Below are 18,737 nucleotides of genomic sequence, written 5' to 3'. Positions count from 1 at the left end.
TATCAATTCTAAAATCAATCATGACTCAAAGAAATTCCTGTTCTATGCTTAAGCATAGGTCAAAGTCCTTTCCATTGTTCAGCAAAAGGTTTCTGTCCTAAAGTAATCTTAAGAAGGTAGGAGAAGGAACCTCCCATGCCAATGGGGTTCACATTCCAATAGTCAAGACCCACTATCAATAGAAAATTTTTCAAGTATGAAATTTCCCAATGGTGAAATTTCCAACATTTATAAGTCTAAGAAATTTTGAGGTTTACAGTATCAAGAAATGAAAATGACATATCTATTAAAATCAGAGAATAAGGTAAAAATAGAATGAATTTACTAATTCTCTCCTTAAAAAAATCTCAAATTGAAGAAGTACCAGTAATGTAATAGCCAAAATTCAGAGCTTCAAAATTAAAAAACAAGTTAATATCAAGGAACCAAAATTGAAATAAAAAAGACCTGGAAACTCCTACCATAAATGAGAGGAGACTTTGGAATATGATATTCCAAAAAGCAAAGGTTAATACACTTTGAACCAAGAAATAATTTATTCTAAAAATCTATACATGAACCTACTGGGGGGAAAATAAACATTTAATGGAATAGGGGATATTCAAGGCATCTTAGCATCTTGAAAGTATTATTCAAGTATTGATATTGTATCCTGTATATTCATTCACTAAACGGCATGGTCAGATATGGGCAAATTCATGGGTTGGCCCTTGAAGGCCACACTGCCCTGGCTTGGAGTACGAGTATACTCAGTGGGGCATAGAATTCTATGCTATCCTACAGAGAAGTAGAAGGGAAAAAGACAAAAGAAAGGGGGTGGCAATTGAAGGGAAAGGTAATAATAATAATAATGGTGAGGAGGAACAGAGTGAGAGTAAATAGAGCAGGATATAAAGGGAATAATTCTATGGAGGGCAATACACAGTAATCATAATGCTAAATGTGAATGGGATGAACTCCTCCATTAAACAAAAGCAGATAGCAAAGTGGATTAAAATCAGAATCCTACTATGTATTGTTTACAAAAAAAAACACATTTGGGACAGTGTGACAAACCCAGATTCAAGGTAAAAGGCTGAAGCAGAATTTATTATTCATCATTTAAAGAAAAAAAAAAGCAGGAAAAGTAATCATAATACCAGACAAAGTATAAATTGATCTGATTAAAATAAATAAGGAAATTACATTTTTCTAAAAGGTACTATAAACATTTTAGTAATAACATTATTAAAGATTCATGCAACAAATGGTATAGCATTTGATTTGTAGACGAAAAATTGAAGGAGCTCAAGAAGAAAATAGATAGTAAGACAATACTAGTGGGGAATCTCAAGCTTCTCAACCTTTAAGATCTAAGATTTAAGATCTCAACCTTTAAGAACTAGATAAATTGACCATATACTAGGGCATCAAAATATTGCAAACAAATTCAGAAAAGCAGAAATAATGAATGCCACTTTCTCAGATGATAATGAGGTAAAAATTGTAATTAACAAGAGTTCATTGAAAGGCAAATTTAAAATTAACTGGAACTAAATAATCTAGTTCTTCAAAACTGGTGGGTCAAAGAAGAAATCATAGAAACAATTACAGAATTAATTAAAGACAATGACAATGAGGAGATATCATATCAAAACACTTAGGATACAGCCAAAGCAGTACTCAGAGGAAAATTTATATCCCTGAGTGCCTTTACCAAAGATATAGAAAGAGAGGAGATCAGGGAATTGGGCTTGCAACTTAAAAAATTAGAAAAAGAACAAATTAAAAATCCTTAGATAAAAACTAAATTGGAAATCCTAAAAATTAATTGAGAAATTAATAAAATTTAAAGTAAAAAAAATAAGACAAGGAACTAGTACTTTGACAAAATAAAATAAAATAATAGTTAACCTAATTTTAAAAAAAAAGGAAGAAGAGAATCATATTAACAGTATCAAAGATGAAACAGGTGATCTCACCTCTAATGAAGAGGAAATTAAGTAATTAATAAGAACTACTTTACTCAATTATATATCAATAAATAGGACAATCTAGGTTAAATGAGTGAATATTTTACAAAAATATAAATTGCTAGATTAGCAAAAGAGGAAATAGGATACTTAAATAATCCCATCTCAGAAAAAGAAATTGAACAAATCATTAAAGTACTTCCTAAGAAAAAATCCCCAGGGCCAAATGGATTTACAGGTGAATTCTATCAAACAGTTAAAGAACAACCAATCCCAATACTATACAAATTATTTGACAAAATAAACAAAGAAACAGTTTTACCAAATTCCATTTATGACAAATATGATACTGATTTCAAAGCCAAGCAGAACAAAAACAGAGAAAACAATAGACCAATCTCCTTAATGAATATAGATTAAAAAATCTTAAATAGAATACTAGCAAAAAGATTCCAACAAGTGATCATGAGGATTTTTCACTATGATCAGGTGGGATTTATACCACTATATAACTATATACCACTATATAAACATTATACCAATGTTTAATATTAGGAAAATCATTTACATAATTGACCATATAAATAATCAAACCAACAGAAATCACATGATTAACTCCATAGATGCAAAAAAAATAAATAAAAAGCCTTTGACAAAATACAACCCCCATTCCTATTGAAAACACAAGAAAAGTATAGGAATAGAAGGGCCATTTCTCAAAATAATAAACAGTACATATTTAACACGATCAGCAAGTATCATCTGCAATGGGACAATTTAGATGCCTTCCCAATTGGATCAGGAATAAAGCAAGTTTGATCATTATAACCTCTATTATTTAATATTGTTCTATAAACACTAGCAATATTAATTAGAGAAGAAAAAGAAATGGAAGGAATTAAAGTAGGCAATGAGGAGATTAAACTATCACTCTTTGCAAATGATATAATGGTATACTTAAAGAATCCCAGAAAATCAACTAAAAGGCTAGAGGAAATAAATAACAACTTTAGCAAAGTGTCCGAGTACAAGAGTAACTCGCATAAATCATCAACATTTCTATATATTTCCAGCAAAAATTGGCAGCAAAAATTAGAAAGAGAAACTCCATTTAAAATCACTCTAGAGGGGGCAGCTGGATAGCTCAGTAGATTGAGAGCCAGACCTAGAGACTAGAAGTCCTAGGTTCAAATCTGGCCTCAGACACATCCCAGCTGTGTGACCCTGGGCAAGTCACTTAACTCCCATTCCCTAGTCCATAGCACTCCTCAGGCTTGGAACCAGTACAGAGTATTGATTCCAAGATGAAAGGTAAGGGCTTAAAAAATATATAAAATAAAATCACTATAGACAATATAAAATATTTAGGAATCTGTCTGCCATGAAAAACATAGGAATTATATGAACACAACTACAAAACACTTCACACAATTAAAACTAGATCTAAACAACTAGAAAAACATTAATTTCTCATGGGTAGGATGAGCTAATATTATAAAAATGACAATCCTACCCAAATTAATCTACTTATTTTGGGGAAAGGAAAACTGAATCAAGCTCTGGATTCCTGCCACTGAGGTAGTACAGAAAGCAGTGAGAATGCTGGAGAGAAGATACAGACAGTGATGAGAGTTGGTGGGGGTAGGAGACTGGGAGAGTGACAGTTGCTCTCAAGGTCTCTTTCCTGGCCCTCAGACTGGAAGGAGTGTTCTCTCCCTGTCTCTGGATAGAAGTACCTCTATTCCTGATTTTTACCAACTGTGTGCTCTACCTGAATGCCTGTGATCATGTCATCAGACAAAAGGATTTAAGGGGAGTAGTTTGAACTATAATGCCGATCTTTAGGGGCATCAGCCTAAAGAGATAGGCACAACCAGCTATGAAAGTCAGAACCTTTTCTTCCTCTAGCTGTCTACCGCTAAAGACTTTGAACTTAAGAAATTTAGCATAGACAGGAATAAAAGAAATCCTCCACAAGCCTGCAAGTCCTGACCTGAGCTAAAAAACTGAGACTCAAACCCAATCTGTGGAAAAGTATAGGGAAATTCTTATTCCCTCTTCCCTGATACCATCCCTATCCAAACTTGTTATTGAATTCATCTTTATTTAAATAACCCACAGTCAGATAAGAAGAGGACTATCACTTCAGGGGGACATAGAGGGAGCAGAAACTAAGGACAGTCATTCAACCATAAATGGTCCTTATTGGACCCCTGACAGGGGACTTTGGTCCAGGGGAAGTCTTGTACCTCAGGAAGGTCTGTGTTGACCTGCCCTGGGGTATCTTTAACATCAATCAATAGAGAAGATATCTCCTCAAGCTATCATAGAAGGCCCATTTCTCTGGAACCCCATTTTTCAAAGATAGCCTCTCAGCAGGGTGTATCTCTCTCCTTTTACCTCACCAGTATCCATATTCCCTCTATCCCTTCAAGTCCTCCATTCCTATTACAAAACCTTCCTTATCCCCTATAACTCTTCAATTCTCTACAATTTCTTTAAATATGTGTCATATGTATTAAATTACCAAAAAAACTTTTTTTTACAGAATTAGAAAAAAAACTATAACAAAGTTCATCTGGAAGAACAACAGATCAAGAATATCCAGGGATATAATGAAAAAAAAAAGTGAAGGATGAAGGCCTAGCAGTACCAGATCTTAAATTATACTATAAAGCAGTGATTATCAAAAAAATATGGTACTGGCTAAGAGACAGAAGGGTGGATCAATGGAATAGAATAGGGGTAAATGACATCAGCAATCTTTCAGGACAAAAACTCACTATTTGACAAAACATGCTGGGAAAATTGGAAAACAGTATAGGAAAAATCAGATGTAGATCAATATCTTACACCCTATATAACAAGATAAATTCAGAATGGATAAATGCCTTAAATATAAAGAGTGAAATCATAAATAAAGTGAACATAGAATGGTATACCTGTTAGATCTGTGGAAAAGGAAGGAAATTAAGACCAAGCAAAAGATAGAGAGAACACTGCAAAATGTAAAATGAATGACTTTGATTATCTCAAATTCGAAAGGTTTTCTACAAACAAAACCAATGCAACCAAAATTAGAAGGAAAGCAACCACCTGGGAGGATATTTTTTATAATAAAAGTCTCTCTCAAAGGTTTAATTTCCCAAATATATAAGTAACTAGGTCAAATCTACAAAAAATCAAGCCATTTTCCAATTGGTCAAGGGATATGAATAGGCATTTTTCACAGAATGAAATCAAAACTATCAATAAACACATTAAAAAGCATTCTAAATCCCTCCTTATTAGAGAAATACAAATTAAAACAACTCTGAAGTACTACCGTATACCTAGCATACTAGCCAATATGACAACAAAGGAAAGTGATAAATTTTGAAGGGGATATGGCAAAATTGAGACACTAATGCATTGCTGCTAGAGTTATGAATTGGACCAATCCTTCTGGAGGGCAATTTGGAATTATGCTCAAAGGACTTTAAAAGAATGCTTACTCTTTGACCCAGCCATACCACTGTTGGGTTTGTATCCCAAAGAGATAATAAGGAAAAAGAATTGTAGAAAAATATTTATAGCAACGCTTTTGTGGTGGCAAAAAATTGGAAAGTAAGAGGGTGCCCATCGATTGGAGAATGAATGAACAAATTGTGGTATCTGATGGTGATGGAATACTATTGTACTGAAAGTAATAATGAACTGGAGGAAGTCCATGTGAACTGGAAAGATCTGCAGGAATTGATGCTGAGCGAAAGATTTTGAGCCTTTGGACTTCATCCCCCAGAAGTCCCTTAGTATTTCCCCAAATCCCATTTTCCTGTATCCCCATATTTTGCATGATTGTATTTAAGTGGCTGTATCTCCTCCCTCTTCCTCTCTTGGACCTGTGACGGGGCTGAAGTCAGGAAGTTCTTTTGTTTTAGTTATTATTAACAAAACTTTGTGAAATATAATATTTAGCTATTGATTATTAATTTTAAAATCCACAATTGTACACAAAGACTGATACACTGTGGGACAATAGAATGTAATAGTTTCCTACTAGCAGCAATGCAATGATCCAGGACAATTCTTGAGAACTTGAGAATGAATGCTAACCACATTCAGAGAAAGAATAGTGGAAGCAGAAACTAAAAAGAAAAACATATGATCGATGATGTAGCTGAATATGGATATGATTAAGGCTTTTATAGTAAAAGACCACTCTACTACAAATATGAATAACATAAAAATAGGCTTTGAACAATGATATCAATATAACCCAGTGGAACTGCTTGTTGGATGGGGAAGGGAAGGGAAAGAGGGTATAGAAAAGAAACAAGACTGACAGTTGGTGGGGGAAGGGGCATCTGGGAGTGGCAGTTGGGTCTTGTGACTAACACTGCCTTCCTGCTGGGGTGGGACTGGCTTCCAGGTGTTGGAGGAGAGAGGAGGTTGTTCAACCCAGTCTGGAGTGGCATGCTCTTTTGGTTCAGCCCGAAGATTCAGGTCCAATCGCTTCTGAAGATTAGAAATGTGGCTTTCTTTAAGTCCCATTTTTAATTCTCTCTTCTGCAGAGAATCTTTCCTAATGCCTCTTAATTATAACAACTCATTATTTTTTGTTTGTAGCTTTTCTTTATATATCTTTTTTTCCTTGTTGTCTCCCTCACTGAACTTTAAGATACTTGAGTTCGAGGGCTGTCTTTTCCCTTCTTTGTTTTTTTTGGGTTTTTTTTTTAAGCATGCTAGGCATTCATCAGACATTTAATAAATATTTATTGACTGACCTGACAAGTCAGGCATAATTTCAATCTTTACCTCTAAGCCAAAGGCTAATATTATCTACATTTCCAGACTTGACTTCTCTAAACTCCAGTCTCATTATTTCTACCTGTAAACTCTACTACTTTCCACCTAAATATCTTAATTATTATATTTCAAGCTCAAAATACATAAAACAAAATCCATTTTGTTCTCCCAAAATCCATGGCATTCCCTAAATTATCTATTATGACATTGAAACAGAACTGAAACCTTCAAACTATCAAAGTACCTAGCACTATAAACTGAATGTATAACTATTCTTTCATTTGCCTCTATACCTAATTAACTAGTAAGATGTACTTATCTCACTTCTACTCTCTGCCATCTTTCCTATTCCCACTAAAAGCATCTAGACAAATTAAGAACATTAGAAATGTTCTTATTTGCTTTCTATCTACTGCTAAGATTCTGAATTAGACAAAAGAGGACTGATATAGAGTAGATGGGAGTGGGGGAATCTTCCACCAGCCTCTAGGCCTGGTCTCAACTGTGAAGCTGAGGATAAAACTCCAATCCCAACTGGTTATTAAACTTTATATTATTTGAACTCGCAGTCAGATAAGTGGACTATCTTTTCTGGGCATACAGGGAGCTGAACTTCAGTTCAGTCATTCCAGGACAAACAGTCCTTATCGGACCCCTGCTGCTTCCTCTCAGCAGGGGGCATCTCTCTCCTTTGCCTCATCAAGAAATATTCTCTCCTCCCTCGACTCCTCAATACCCCATACAAACCTCCCTTTATCTCCCATTTTTCCAAACCCCCCATTTCCTTTCCCAATAAATATTACAAGGGGGAATCACAAATCATGTAATCATGGGAAAATATTCTAAATAAATATAGTGATTAGATAAAATATTTAATTTTTTCAGCTTAACTGATAATTTTTTAGTTTCACTTTTTCTTTCTAATAATTAATTGGTAGAATAGCATTTTATTCTTGTTAAATAATATCTAAAGGAAAGAAATCTTGGCTTTGTGAGGCCTTAACCAAAACCATTATTCATGTAGCAACTATATAGTCTCAATGCAGACACCAAAAAGAAAAAAGCAGCAGTTTCCTAAATACTACTTTCTATATCTAAAGCTTCAAAATGACAACAAATATTTGTTATCTTAGTTTTTATATTTTTAACTGTAAATTCTGTGACAAAATATACAGGAGGAGAGTTTACCTAAGATTACTTTAGGACAGAAACCTTTTGCTGAACAATGGAAAGGGCTTTGACCTATGCTTAAGCATAGAACAGGAAGTTCTTTGAGTCATGATTGATTTTAGAATTGATACAATAGATACTTGGAATGACAGAACCAGGTCTTGGAAAATACAATTTCCACCCTACTCAGTCCTAACAGGATTTAGGAAGGGCTGCAGCATAGATCAAGATTTAAATATTTGAGAATATGACCTTCAACAGACATGTGCAAAGCCACAGACTTCTGGGCGGTCCTGGGTTAAGCTAGAGCCACCATTGGCACAGGGAAGACATGGACAGTGATTGGTAGATGTGAGAACTGAGGGGAGGGAACTTAGATGGTTTCCTTAAAGATAGCGGGGTCTGAGGAGAGAGGAGAGGAGGTTTTGCTCTGAGCGAGGTGGCTCTGAAGGGGGTTGGAGAGGATTTGCTCTGAGAGGTTGTGCTCTGAGAAGCTTGCTCTGAAGGAAGCTGGAGGTGGAGGCCCCTGAGACTGTTTCTCCATTTTGGTCACGTGAGTGATAGGGACTGATCTCTTTTCCTTGCCTCAGCTATCTAAGGGCTTGGGCCTTTTGGCCCAGCCTAAACAGAGGGGGTATTTAAGCCCTGTTCCCTTCTCTCCCTCTCTCTCTCTCTCTCTCTCTCTCTCTCTCTCTCTCTCTCTCTCTCTCTCTCTGTCTCTCTCTCATACCTTTCTTCCTCCTGTTTGTAATTAAACTCCAGAAAAGGTTGACTGCTGACTTGAGTTTCATTAAGGAATTACTTAGCTGAATTCCTTGGCGACCTTAAATTAATATATATCAGTCTTTTAAGTGATTTCCTTGTCACACTGCTAATGTGGCATGAATCTGATAAATATTTGGAAACCCATGGAACTAATTATTTTCAAAAATTAACACCTATGAATTCCAACCTAGTTATATATTATTTAGCCAGCTGAGAACTTTGATTTTAATGTACTGGTGAATATTTAAGTCTCAAATTTTTGTTTTTTTAAAAAAAGTATACTATTTTCCATACCTTTGCTGAAGTGATTATTAAGTTACTATTAAGATTGCATATAAGTATTATATGATAATGATTAACTGAATTATGTGACTTAATAACAACAAAAATCAGAAAATATAAGAAAAATAAAATTTTCTTTCTTTTCTACACTAAAATATACAAGTATTCAATTGCACAGTATTTTTTTCTTACCTGAATAACCATGTATCTCAATAATACTTGAAGAAAAAAGCAGGTTTGATCATCACCAATTTTTTCACCTGAGACAGCTGGCAAGAGTGGGGTTATTTCTTCAGGATATATCTTTGCTAAAATGTGAATAATAAATTTCATTAAAGCAATTTTTAATAATGAACTGAAAAAAGTAAGCCAAAGTTATCAAATCAATTTTTAAAATAAACTCCTAATCCAATGGCATACATGATTGTTTAGATACTTTTCCAGTACAGAAAATAAAACTCTGAATCATCTCTTATATTTATCCATTCTTAATAGTTCTAATTTTACTCAGGCAGAACTACATTTCAGAGCGACATTTCTTTCATCTTGAAAAACAAGAAATATCATCTTTTTTCTTTAAATATTCAAGAACTAACTTCCCCTAGATCTCTTTAGATAGTTTCAAACTGAAGGCCCTAATGAGGGAAAAAAGATACTGGAGAAGGTATTAAAGTTTGCAAGTGAAGATGAATTTGATTTAATGTTCTGTCCTTAAGTAAATATACCAGTAGCATAAATTATTTTTCTTATAACTATCCATAATGGGTATTATATGAATATTCTATTGTAATTGATTCCTATTTATCTCAATCCCCATACCTTGATCTAAAGACGAATTGGCCACAGTAGAGAATTACAAAGATGAAGTGGATGGAGAGGTATGCAAAGTCATAGAGCTTAATTAATTAATGCTTAATACCAAGTAAAGACTCCATCATTGCAGCAAAAAGTCCCTCTAAACCAAAAACATGACTCATTAAAAAAACACTTATTTTGAGAACCTAGGGCCTACTATAAAGCATTGGTTTTTTCAGTAAGCTAGATTCTGAATACCAAAGGTCCTTCTTAGGGCCACAAACTCACTTTCCTTCCAAGTCTCATGCTTGTCTGGCAAATACTAATTTTAGATCCCTCATCAGCTTCAGATTTCCCTAAGCAATCTTCACTATCCTTCAGAGATATCATCAGCATCAGTCTTACATGCCAGGAAAGTGTCTCTCAGAACCTCATCCAAAATAAGACACCTAGGTAGTCACAAGATATCACAAGTTTTCCCTGATGGTACAGCCTCCTTGGCCACCCTTTTCAGTACTGGTTTTCCTTTCACACATTTCTTTTTACTCACTGATAGAGGCAAGGGAGTTGTAATGTTCCTTGACCCCCTGCCACTTCCTTCTGTCTCCATCATGTTCTTCCTTTGAGGTCCATACAATGCACATTCTACTCATCAAATTCTACTGAATCAAAATTCTAGTAATTATTGAATGAAGACCTCCAGGACACTCTCCTTCCTTCCTCAATTAAGTTTGATACATAGCTCACAATATTTCTCTATTCCCGAACTCCTGACCTTTTACAGTGGACCTTCATCATACATATGGACTCCCTCAAACACTCTAACCATCGGTTTCTCAACTTTCTTCCCATGAGTGACTACTCTACCCCACCTGAGCTACACAAAGAGGCCAGAATCTTGATCTTGCCTTCACCCATAAACTTATCTAACATAGAATTATGAAACCATAATCTATTGGTTTTCTGCCTTTCCCTCTTCCTTCCCTTATCAAGTCTTACTTTGTTCTCATCATGACCTCCAATCCCTTACTCTCTCAGGTCTATCCCAGGCAGTCCATCACCTCTTCACTAGTGATTCTTTTCTCTTTCCCTATCTTGAACCTTTGGTAAACCAATCTAACTTTATACTATCTCTTCTCTAGAGTCCCTGGCTACCTTAGCCTAGCTTTATGTTGGCACTCCTCCTCCCTGCTAAAGTAGGTGTCTCACACTAATGTATTGCTGGTGGAGTTGTGTACTGATCCAAAAATTCTGGAAGGCAATTTGGAAGTATGCCGAAGGGACTTTAAAAGACTACATGACCTTTGATCTAACAATACAACTATTAGGTTTGTACTCCAAAGAGATTGTTAAAAATGAGAATGGACCAGTCTATACAAAAATATTTAGAGATGTGATGTTTGTGGTGCCAAAAAACTGGAAAATACAGGGATGTCTCTTGATTGGGGAATGGCTAAACAAATTGTGGTATAAGATGGTTATGGAATACTATTGTGCTATAAGGCATGATAAAACACGTAATTTCCTTAAGAATTGGAAAGACCTACATGAAATGATGTGTTAGGAAATAAGCAGAACCAGGAGAACATTGAATACAGTAAATTAAACATTGTGGGATGATCAAATGTATTAAGGCTTTGCTACTAAAAGCATTGCAATGATTCAGGATAATTCTGAGAAATTAATGAGAAAGAATGCTATTCACATCAAGAGAAAGAACTGTGGGAGCAGAAATGCAGGAGAAAAAATATGATTTATCACTTGTTTATATGAGTCTATGATTTTGGGTTTTGATTTTAAAAGATTACTCTATTATAAAAATGAATAATATACAAATAGGTTTTGAGTGATAATACATGTATAACCCAGTGAAATTACTTGTCAGTTCCAGGAGATAGGAAGGAAGAGAGGAGGGAGACAATCATGTCTCCATGTATCATGAAACCATGAAGAAAAAAAATAATAAAGTAGGTGTCCCATGGGACTCTCTTCAATTCTTCATATAAACTACTTCACTTGGTGATCTCATTAGTTCCATGAATGTTTCTCATCATACATTCAACATGTCTAGAACCAAATTCATGATCTTTTCCCCCTAAACCCTCCTCACTTCCAAACTTCATTGTTTCTCTCCAAGATACTGCCATCCACCCAGGCCTATGGGCTTAGAACCTTGGTGTCTTCCTCAATTCTTTACTATTTCTAACCTTCCATATCTGCTCTGTCATTTTCATCTTGACAACAACATCTTCTGAATATACCCTCTTATCTACCCAGACAGTGCCAACACTCTAGTGCAGACCTTTTCACCTCACACCTAGACTAATGAAATAGCATGCTGATATGCCTAACTGCTTTATCTCTCCCCATTCTAGTCTGTAGAAATGGAGATTTTTGAACCTTAGACTTCAATCCCTAAAAGTCCTTGGTACTTCCCAGAATTCCCTATAATCTCACATGAGTCTCCATGTTGGCAAGATCACAATTGGTATTTAACTGGCAGTAACGCTTCCCGTGCTTCTCTTGCTTCCTTGCAATGATGTAGCAAGTATAGTAATAAGCTAAGCGCGGGAATTTTGAATGGGCTAATCAGCCATGGACATGTGGTTTTTATTTCGTATCTTTATTCCTTGACTTTTAATGATCCTTAATAAACCTCATAAAATATAATATTTTTATTATTAGAGATATAATTTTAAATTTAACAAGTCCATTCTCCATTCAGTCCCCAAAGTGATTTTCCTAAAGTACAGGCCCACTCATGTCATCCCATACTCAATAAATTCCAGTGGCTTCCTATAAATTACAGGACCAAAGACAAAATTTTGTTTGAAGTTCAAGGCAATTCATAACCTAATATTCTCCCCATGATTCCAATCTCATTACAACTTATTCTTACCACATACTCTTGAATCCATTGATATTGTCTTCCTTGCAATTCCACAAACAAGAAACTCCATCTCAGCCCCAGGCATTTTCTCTGGCTGTCTTCTATACCTGAAATGATCTCCTCTCTCTTTTCTACCTCTTGGCTTTCTTTAAGTCCCATTTTTAATTCTCTCTTCTGCAGAGAATCTTTCCTAATGCCTCTTAATTATAACAACTCATTATTTTTTGTTTGTAACTTTTCTTTATATATCTTTTTTTCCTTGTTGTCTCCCTCACTGAACTTTAAGATACTTGAGTTCGAGGGCTGTCTTTTCCCTTCTTTGTTTTTTTGGGGTTTTTTTTTTAAGCATGCTAGGCATTCATCAGACATTTAATAAATATTTATTGACTGACCTGACAAGTCAGGCATAATTTCAATCTTTACCTCTAAGCCAAAGGCTAATATTATCTACATTTCCAGACTTGACTTCTCTAAACTCCAGTCTCATTATTTCTACCTGTAAACTCTACTACTTTCCACCTAAATATCTTATTATATTTCAAGCTCAAAATACATAAAACAAAATCCATTTTGTTCTCCCAAAATCCATGGCATTCCCTAAATTATCTATTATGACATTGAAACAGAACTGAAACCTTCAAACTATCAAAGTACCTAGCACTATAAACTGAATGTATAACTATTCTTTCATTTGCCTCTATACCTAATTAACTAGTAAGATGTACTTATCTCACTTCTACTCTCTGCCATCTTTCCTATTCCCACTAAAAGCATCTAAGTCAAATTGTCACCACTTTTTTTTTTTGCCTAAGGTTTTAAAAGTCTCAACTTGTCTGTGTTTCTATAGCATCTCCTCTCCCTGATCCACCCTTGGCACCACTGAACAAGTAATCTTACTAATATACTTTGTAGGCTATACCAGTCTCCTGCTGAAAAACTATTAATGGCTCCCTACTGCCTTCCTAAAAGAAGGTCAAATCTCTTATCCTGATATTGAAGGTCCTCCAAGAGTAGTTCCACCTACCACTACTCCTCTTTACTATATTCTAGGCCTACAGTATGATATATAATGTTCTCACCCTGTCCCCATTCACTTCATTATTTGTCCTTGAAACTCATTCCACTCTTATTTCTACCTAATGAAATTCTATCTCAAGAAAACACTTCCTCCATGAAACCTCTCTTGATCCCCCAGTAAGAAAGTTCTCTCCTCATATTTCTAAAAGTACTTTGCTTGGCTCATTCAGTTGTATTTTTTCACATTATAGACGCTTAGGGACCTCTCTAATCTATCCCCTCCACCCCCTTAGACTGAAGGGACTCTCTGAAGGAAGGAATGGTGTCATATTTTATCCTTGTATCCTTGATGCCTAAGAATAGTACCTTACATGTAGTAGGCATCTAATTAAGTTGTAATGAATTGAATTACCACACTGAGTTTGACAAGAAGCAATGAGAAATAAAGAATACTTTAAAGTCAAGAAATTCAATGTTACTTAGAGTATGCAAAAAAAAATTACAGTTAAATTGCAAAAAATGATTATAAAATGTTGTTTACACTGAAAAAAAAAACATTCATTAAATACTTTTTATGTGTGAAGCACTAAGCAAAATGTTAGATATGACTAGAAAAGTATGACAGTCCCTCCTTTCAAGGAGCCCACATTCTAACAGGTGTAACACTTTATATAGGTTTTGATGTAAGTCCAATGTTAAGGTACAGTGGTCTTGAAGGTACAGTACTATGGCATTAGTTTGGTCATACATCTTACTTAGCATCACTTTCACCATATGTGTTTCTAATGTTGAGACATCTGATAGTCCTAAGGGCACTGGTGAGAAAAACTTTCTCATCCAGGTCTTTAGTAGTCAACTCCAGACCTTGTACATTTTGTTATTGTAAAACCTTTCACCAGAGAGACATGCTTATGATTTATACTCACAAATGAAATAAGTGCACAAATGTAAAGAATAATTTCAACATTTAGTAATGTTACTTACTATCTGATGAAAAAGGAGTAGGATTTATAAGTGTATCAAGTGTACAGGGACCTCTTGATGACATAATTGCTGGAAATCCAGGTACAAGGCAGGCAAAAATTAGCACCTGCTCTTCTGCACAATTTGTTTGAAGTGCTTGAAGCCACAGAAGATAGAGCCGGATCCCTTCACATCTTATCTAACAAACAACAAAAATATTTTCAAAAATTATTCTTAATGGAACATCATTATAGTTTTGCACTGAAAAAAAATAAAATAGAAACTTTATGTACTTGGGTTAAAAATATAAAGGTGTATGATGTTCTGAGAATTCACATTTCAAAGGAAAAAAGTGAGCTACAACTCAACAAAATCTGAAAAATTCACTAATTTCCCTTTTGTGTTCTCTTTAATTTATTCTTGTTTCCTATTATATTCTGAAGATAGATAACATTATCCTATTAGAGTGATGGCTAAACACTACCTTAACTGAAAGTATCTCTTTGGCTTCCCCTAACCTTCCTTTTTCTAGTTTATAACATCCTTGGGTAAGAAGAACTTTCTCAATTTCCACATTCTAACTGACACAAATATAAGTAGCATTTATAATGAAAACCATCGTTAAGTAGACAGAAATAATGTCATTTCTATTTATATGGTGCTCTACAGTTATAATACATTAACTGTTTCACTCTCACAACATTCTTACAAGTTAGAGAATGGAAAATATTGTTCTACTGATGAGGAAATTAGGCCAAAAAACTTCAATAGTTTGTCCAAAGTCACATAATTATAGGTGGCTTCAGAAGTAAGTACAGATGATCCAATCCAGTGCTCTTCCTACTCCTGATCAATTTATCTGCAACATTTAACACTGCTAAATGTCCCTTTTCCTAGATACTCGTTCTTTGCTAGGTTATGTGACACTCTTTGACTCACTCTCTTTCTTCCACTTATTCTATCAGTTGCCAAATCCTATAATTTCTATCTTCATGATATCTCTTACATATAACTCCTTCTTTCCACTTACTGGCATTCATCATCTCTCACCTAAATAATTGCAGCAGCCTAACTAATTTCTCTGCCTCAAGTCTCTCCCCACTGTAGGCCAGCCTCCACATTTCTGCCAAAGAGCTTTTCCTTAAGCACAGATGTGGTCATGTATCTAAGATCAAATCTAAACTCCTCTACTTGGCATTTAGAACCCTTCAGAATCTGGTCCCTATCTTTCCAACACAGTGAAATTTATTATTCTCACAATCAGCAGGCAATCCAGTCAAACTGGCTTTCTCTCTGTGTCTCACACATAATACTCCATTTCTTATCTTCACGCCTTTGTATCTGTCCCATTTCTGGAATGCATTCCCTCCTTACCACCACCATAGAATTTCTCTTTTAAGAAACAGCTTAAGCATTATCTATCTCCTATATCAGGTTTTACTTTCCTTTAAAAAGTACTTCGTATTTAACTGCTTTGTTTTGTACATATAACATACATTTATTAACTTTAGATTTTTGCTACATAAATACATATTTGCAAACATATGGACATATATACATATACATTACTATTTGTCTCCCCTTTCAGAATGAAACCTCATTGAGAGCAGGCAACATTTCATTCTTTAGACTTCAATCTCTAGTGACTAGCACAGTAACTGGCACTGAAAGAAAATTATAAACATTCAAAGCAGTTTGGCCTATACATTCATACAGGAAAGATTAAGTGGATGAAAAATGTCTACTAATCAAAACTCAACTTGTATTTTAGTGAATATTTTATTATCAAAACTGTATCTATCACAAAAGGACAGTATAGATGGACAATGAGTTGAGTAAGAGAAGATCATTCTAGATTGCCTTTGGAAAAACTCAAATATCCTTTACTGGCCCCAATCTTCCCATGAAAGCAAAAGTTCATCTTTTCAATATTAACATTCTACTAATGTTGTTATGTTGTATGGGACATATGATTGCCTTCAAAGAATTAAAAAATAACTATTGCACAGAAGGCAAAGAAGAGATAAATGGAAAATGTGAACAAGATGCATTAAATGATCAAAATGAAACTCTGAAGAATAGGAATAAAAGACATTATCAAGGAATCATATGATATAAAGAGAAGATGAGGTGGTCATATGTTAAGAACAAAGGTTGAAATTTGGATATCCAAAGTACTTAAATGTTACCTTCACCAGATCAAAAGAATTTTGAGGAAGGATTACATGTTGAATGGAGCTTGTGTGGTGAGATGTTGAGAGGATGTAATAAGAGTTCTACAGAACAGATGGGTATGTTTGGGTAACAATCCAAATGACTAAGAACTCCAAAATCACTGAGCTCACATATCCTTTTGAATCAAGTTAAATCAAGTCAATAGATATTGCACTCCTACAGTGTACTTTACTAAGCACTGGGATATAAAGAAAGGCAAAAACAGTCCCTACCCTCAAGGAGCTAACAATCAAATGGGGAAGACAATATGCAAACAACTATGCAGAATAAACTGAAGATGATCTCAGAGTGAAGACACTAAAATTAACTTCCTTCTATTTCTATTTTTAAAATAAATATATTAAGGATAAAAATCCAGAATGACAATTACCTTTAACTTACCCTAATACTATATTTCCCCAAATCATAAGAGTTTAAAATTCACAAAGCCATTAAATCCCACTCACATATTCTTTCTCATCTTAGGCTTTTCCCATCTTTGTTTTCTCTTTATTTTGGGCTTCTTCTTGGCCTTTATATTAAGATTATGACACTTACCTACTTATTGTCAGTATCATAGATGGCAAATTCTGGAGAGGATTCTGAGGTCCTCAACTGAAAGACATCCTTTCACTCATGTAAATCAACCAACCACAATAGTATGTGATATTAAAAAGGAGAAGAAACACAGATGGTAAAGAAATCAGTAGTAAAAAAAGACCAAAAAAGAAAAAAAGCACTTCAGCCAGAAATAATAAATTGCTCAGAGACTTGAGTTGATATAAAGTCAGTTCAAATCCTTCTCTACTAGCAGCAATGCAATGATCAAGGACAATTCTAAGAGACTTATGAGAAAAAATGCTCTCTATGTCCAAAGAAAGAACTGTGGGAGAAGAAATACAGAAGAAAAACAACTACTTGATCACATGGTTCAATGGGGATATGATTGGGCATCTAGACACTAAACAATCAACCTAGTACAAATACTAATAATATGGAAATAAGTCTTAATCAATGACACATGTAAAACCCAATGGAACTGCAGAGGAGAGGAGGGAAAGAACATGACTCATGTAATTATGGAAAATATTCTAAATTAATTAATTTAACAAATAAACTTTAAAAAAATCAGTTCATATCCTGAATTAATTGACAAAGTTGTGATCTAGAGAAATGGGCAAAGACAGAAGAAAATGAGATGCAAAGAAGATGAGCTCAGGAGGAATAGATGGAACTTTCCAGACCCAGCGGGGGAAGGGAGAGTTCCATGGAAGGTTTCAAAAGCAAGAGCAGTTAACCAGAGCTGCTGTCAGGTCACTTTTTCATTTTGACTTGACTACTTCACTTCTCTTCTTTCTGGGCAATTCTTCTGAAGGAGGAAGGCAGAAGTAGTGCTTGGCTTTTACTCTCCTTTACCTGGCTAAGCTGATAAAAGAGTCTTGCCCAGTGAAGACCCCAGCTGAACTACAACTGTTTTGCCCTCAGAGGAACTCAACCTTATTTCCTTTGAAGAGACTTTTGAATTGAAGCCTTCAACAAGATATTGGAGTTAGAGCTAGGGAAAATCCTCTCTCCCTCTCTTCCCTTATCCTCCTATTTCCTTTCCCCCAAGAAATAAATTAGATCTTTAATTACAGAAACTGTCCTCAGAACTTTGTAATAAGAGGGAGAAATTTCAAAGGACAAAGAAGAAGGTTTGGGAGGGGCTGACTCACCATCTATTAGGTCAGACTTCATTAGGGCAGAGAGAAACAAGAAGGAAGTTGTGACCTTGAATTCGTTCCCTTACATCAACTGTTTCCTGTATCATCATTTTACTAGTCCCCCTCTCTCAATATCCCTCAACATTACAAAGTGGAAGTTTTTATTTTTTTTAAAATAAAGGCTATATTCAATATTTG

General features: G+C 34.9%; 1 protein-coding gene across 5 annotated transcripts in view; it reads right to left on the bottom strand.

The window, feature by feature from the left end:
- Nucleotides 1–18,737, bottom strand: part of RALGAPA2 (Ral GTPase activating protein catalytic subunit alpha 2) — a 544,635-nt gene that overhangs the window by 343,865 nt on the left and 182,033 nt on the right. For all 5 annotated transcript variants that reach the window (XM_007476631.3, XM_056813837.1, XM_007476632.3 and 2 more), the window contains 2 exons: nucleotides 14,644–14,821; nucleotides 9,150–9,265 (listed from right to left, as the gene is read on the bottom strand). In XM_007476631.3, the coding sequence (XP_007476693.2) occupies nucleotides 9,150–9,265; nucleotides 14,644–14,821 (294 nt within the window). The remainder of the gene's footprint in view (nucleotides 1–9,149; nucleotides 9,266–14,643; nucleotides 14,822–18,737) is intronic.

This window comes from Monodelphis domestica, chromosome 1 (assembly GCF_027887165.1).
Source record: "Monodelphis domestica isolate mMonDom1 chromosome 1, mMonDom1.pri, whole genome shotgun sequence".
Classification (NCBI taxonomy): domain Eukaryota; kingdom Metazoa; phylum Chordata; class Mammalia; order Didelphimorphia; family Didelphidae; genus Monodelphis; species Monodelphis domestica.
This window is presented reverse-complemented; position numbering and strand designations above follow the sequence as displayed.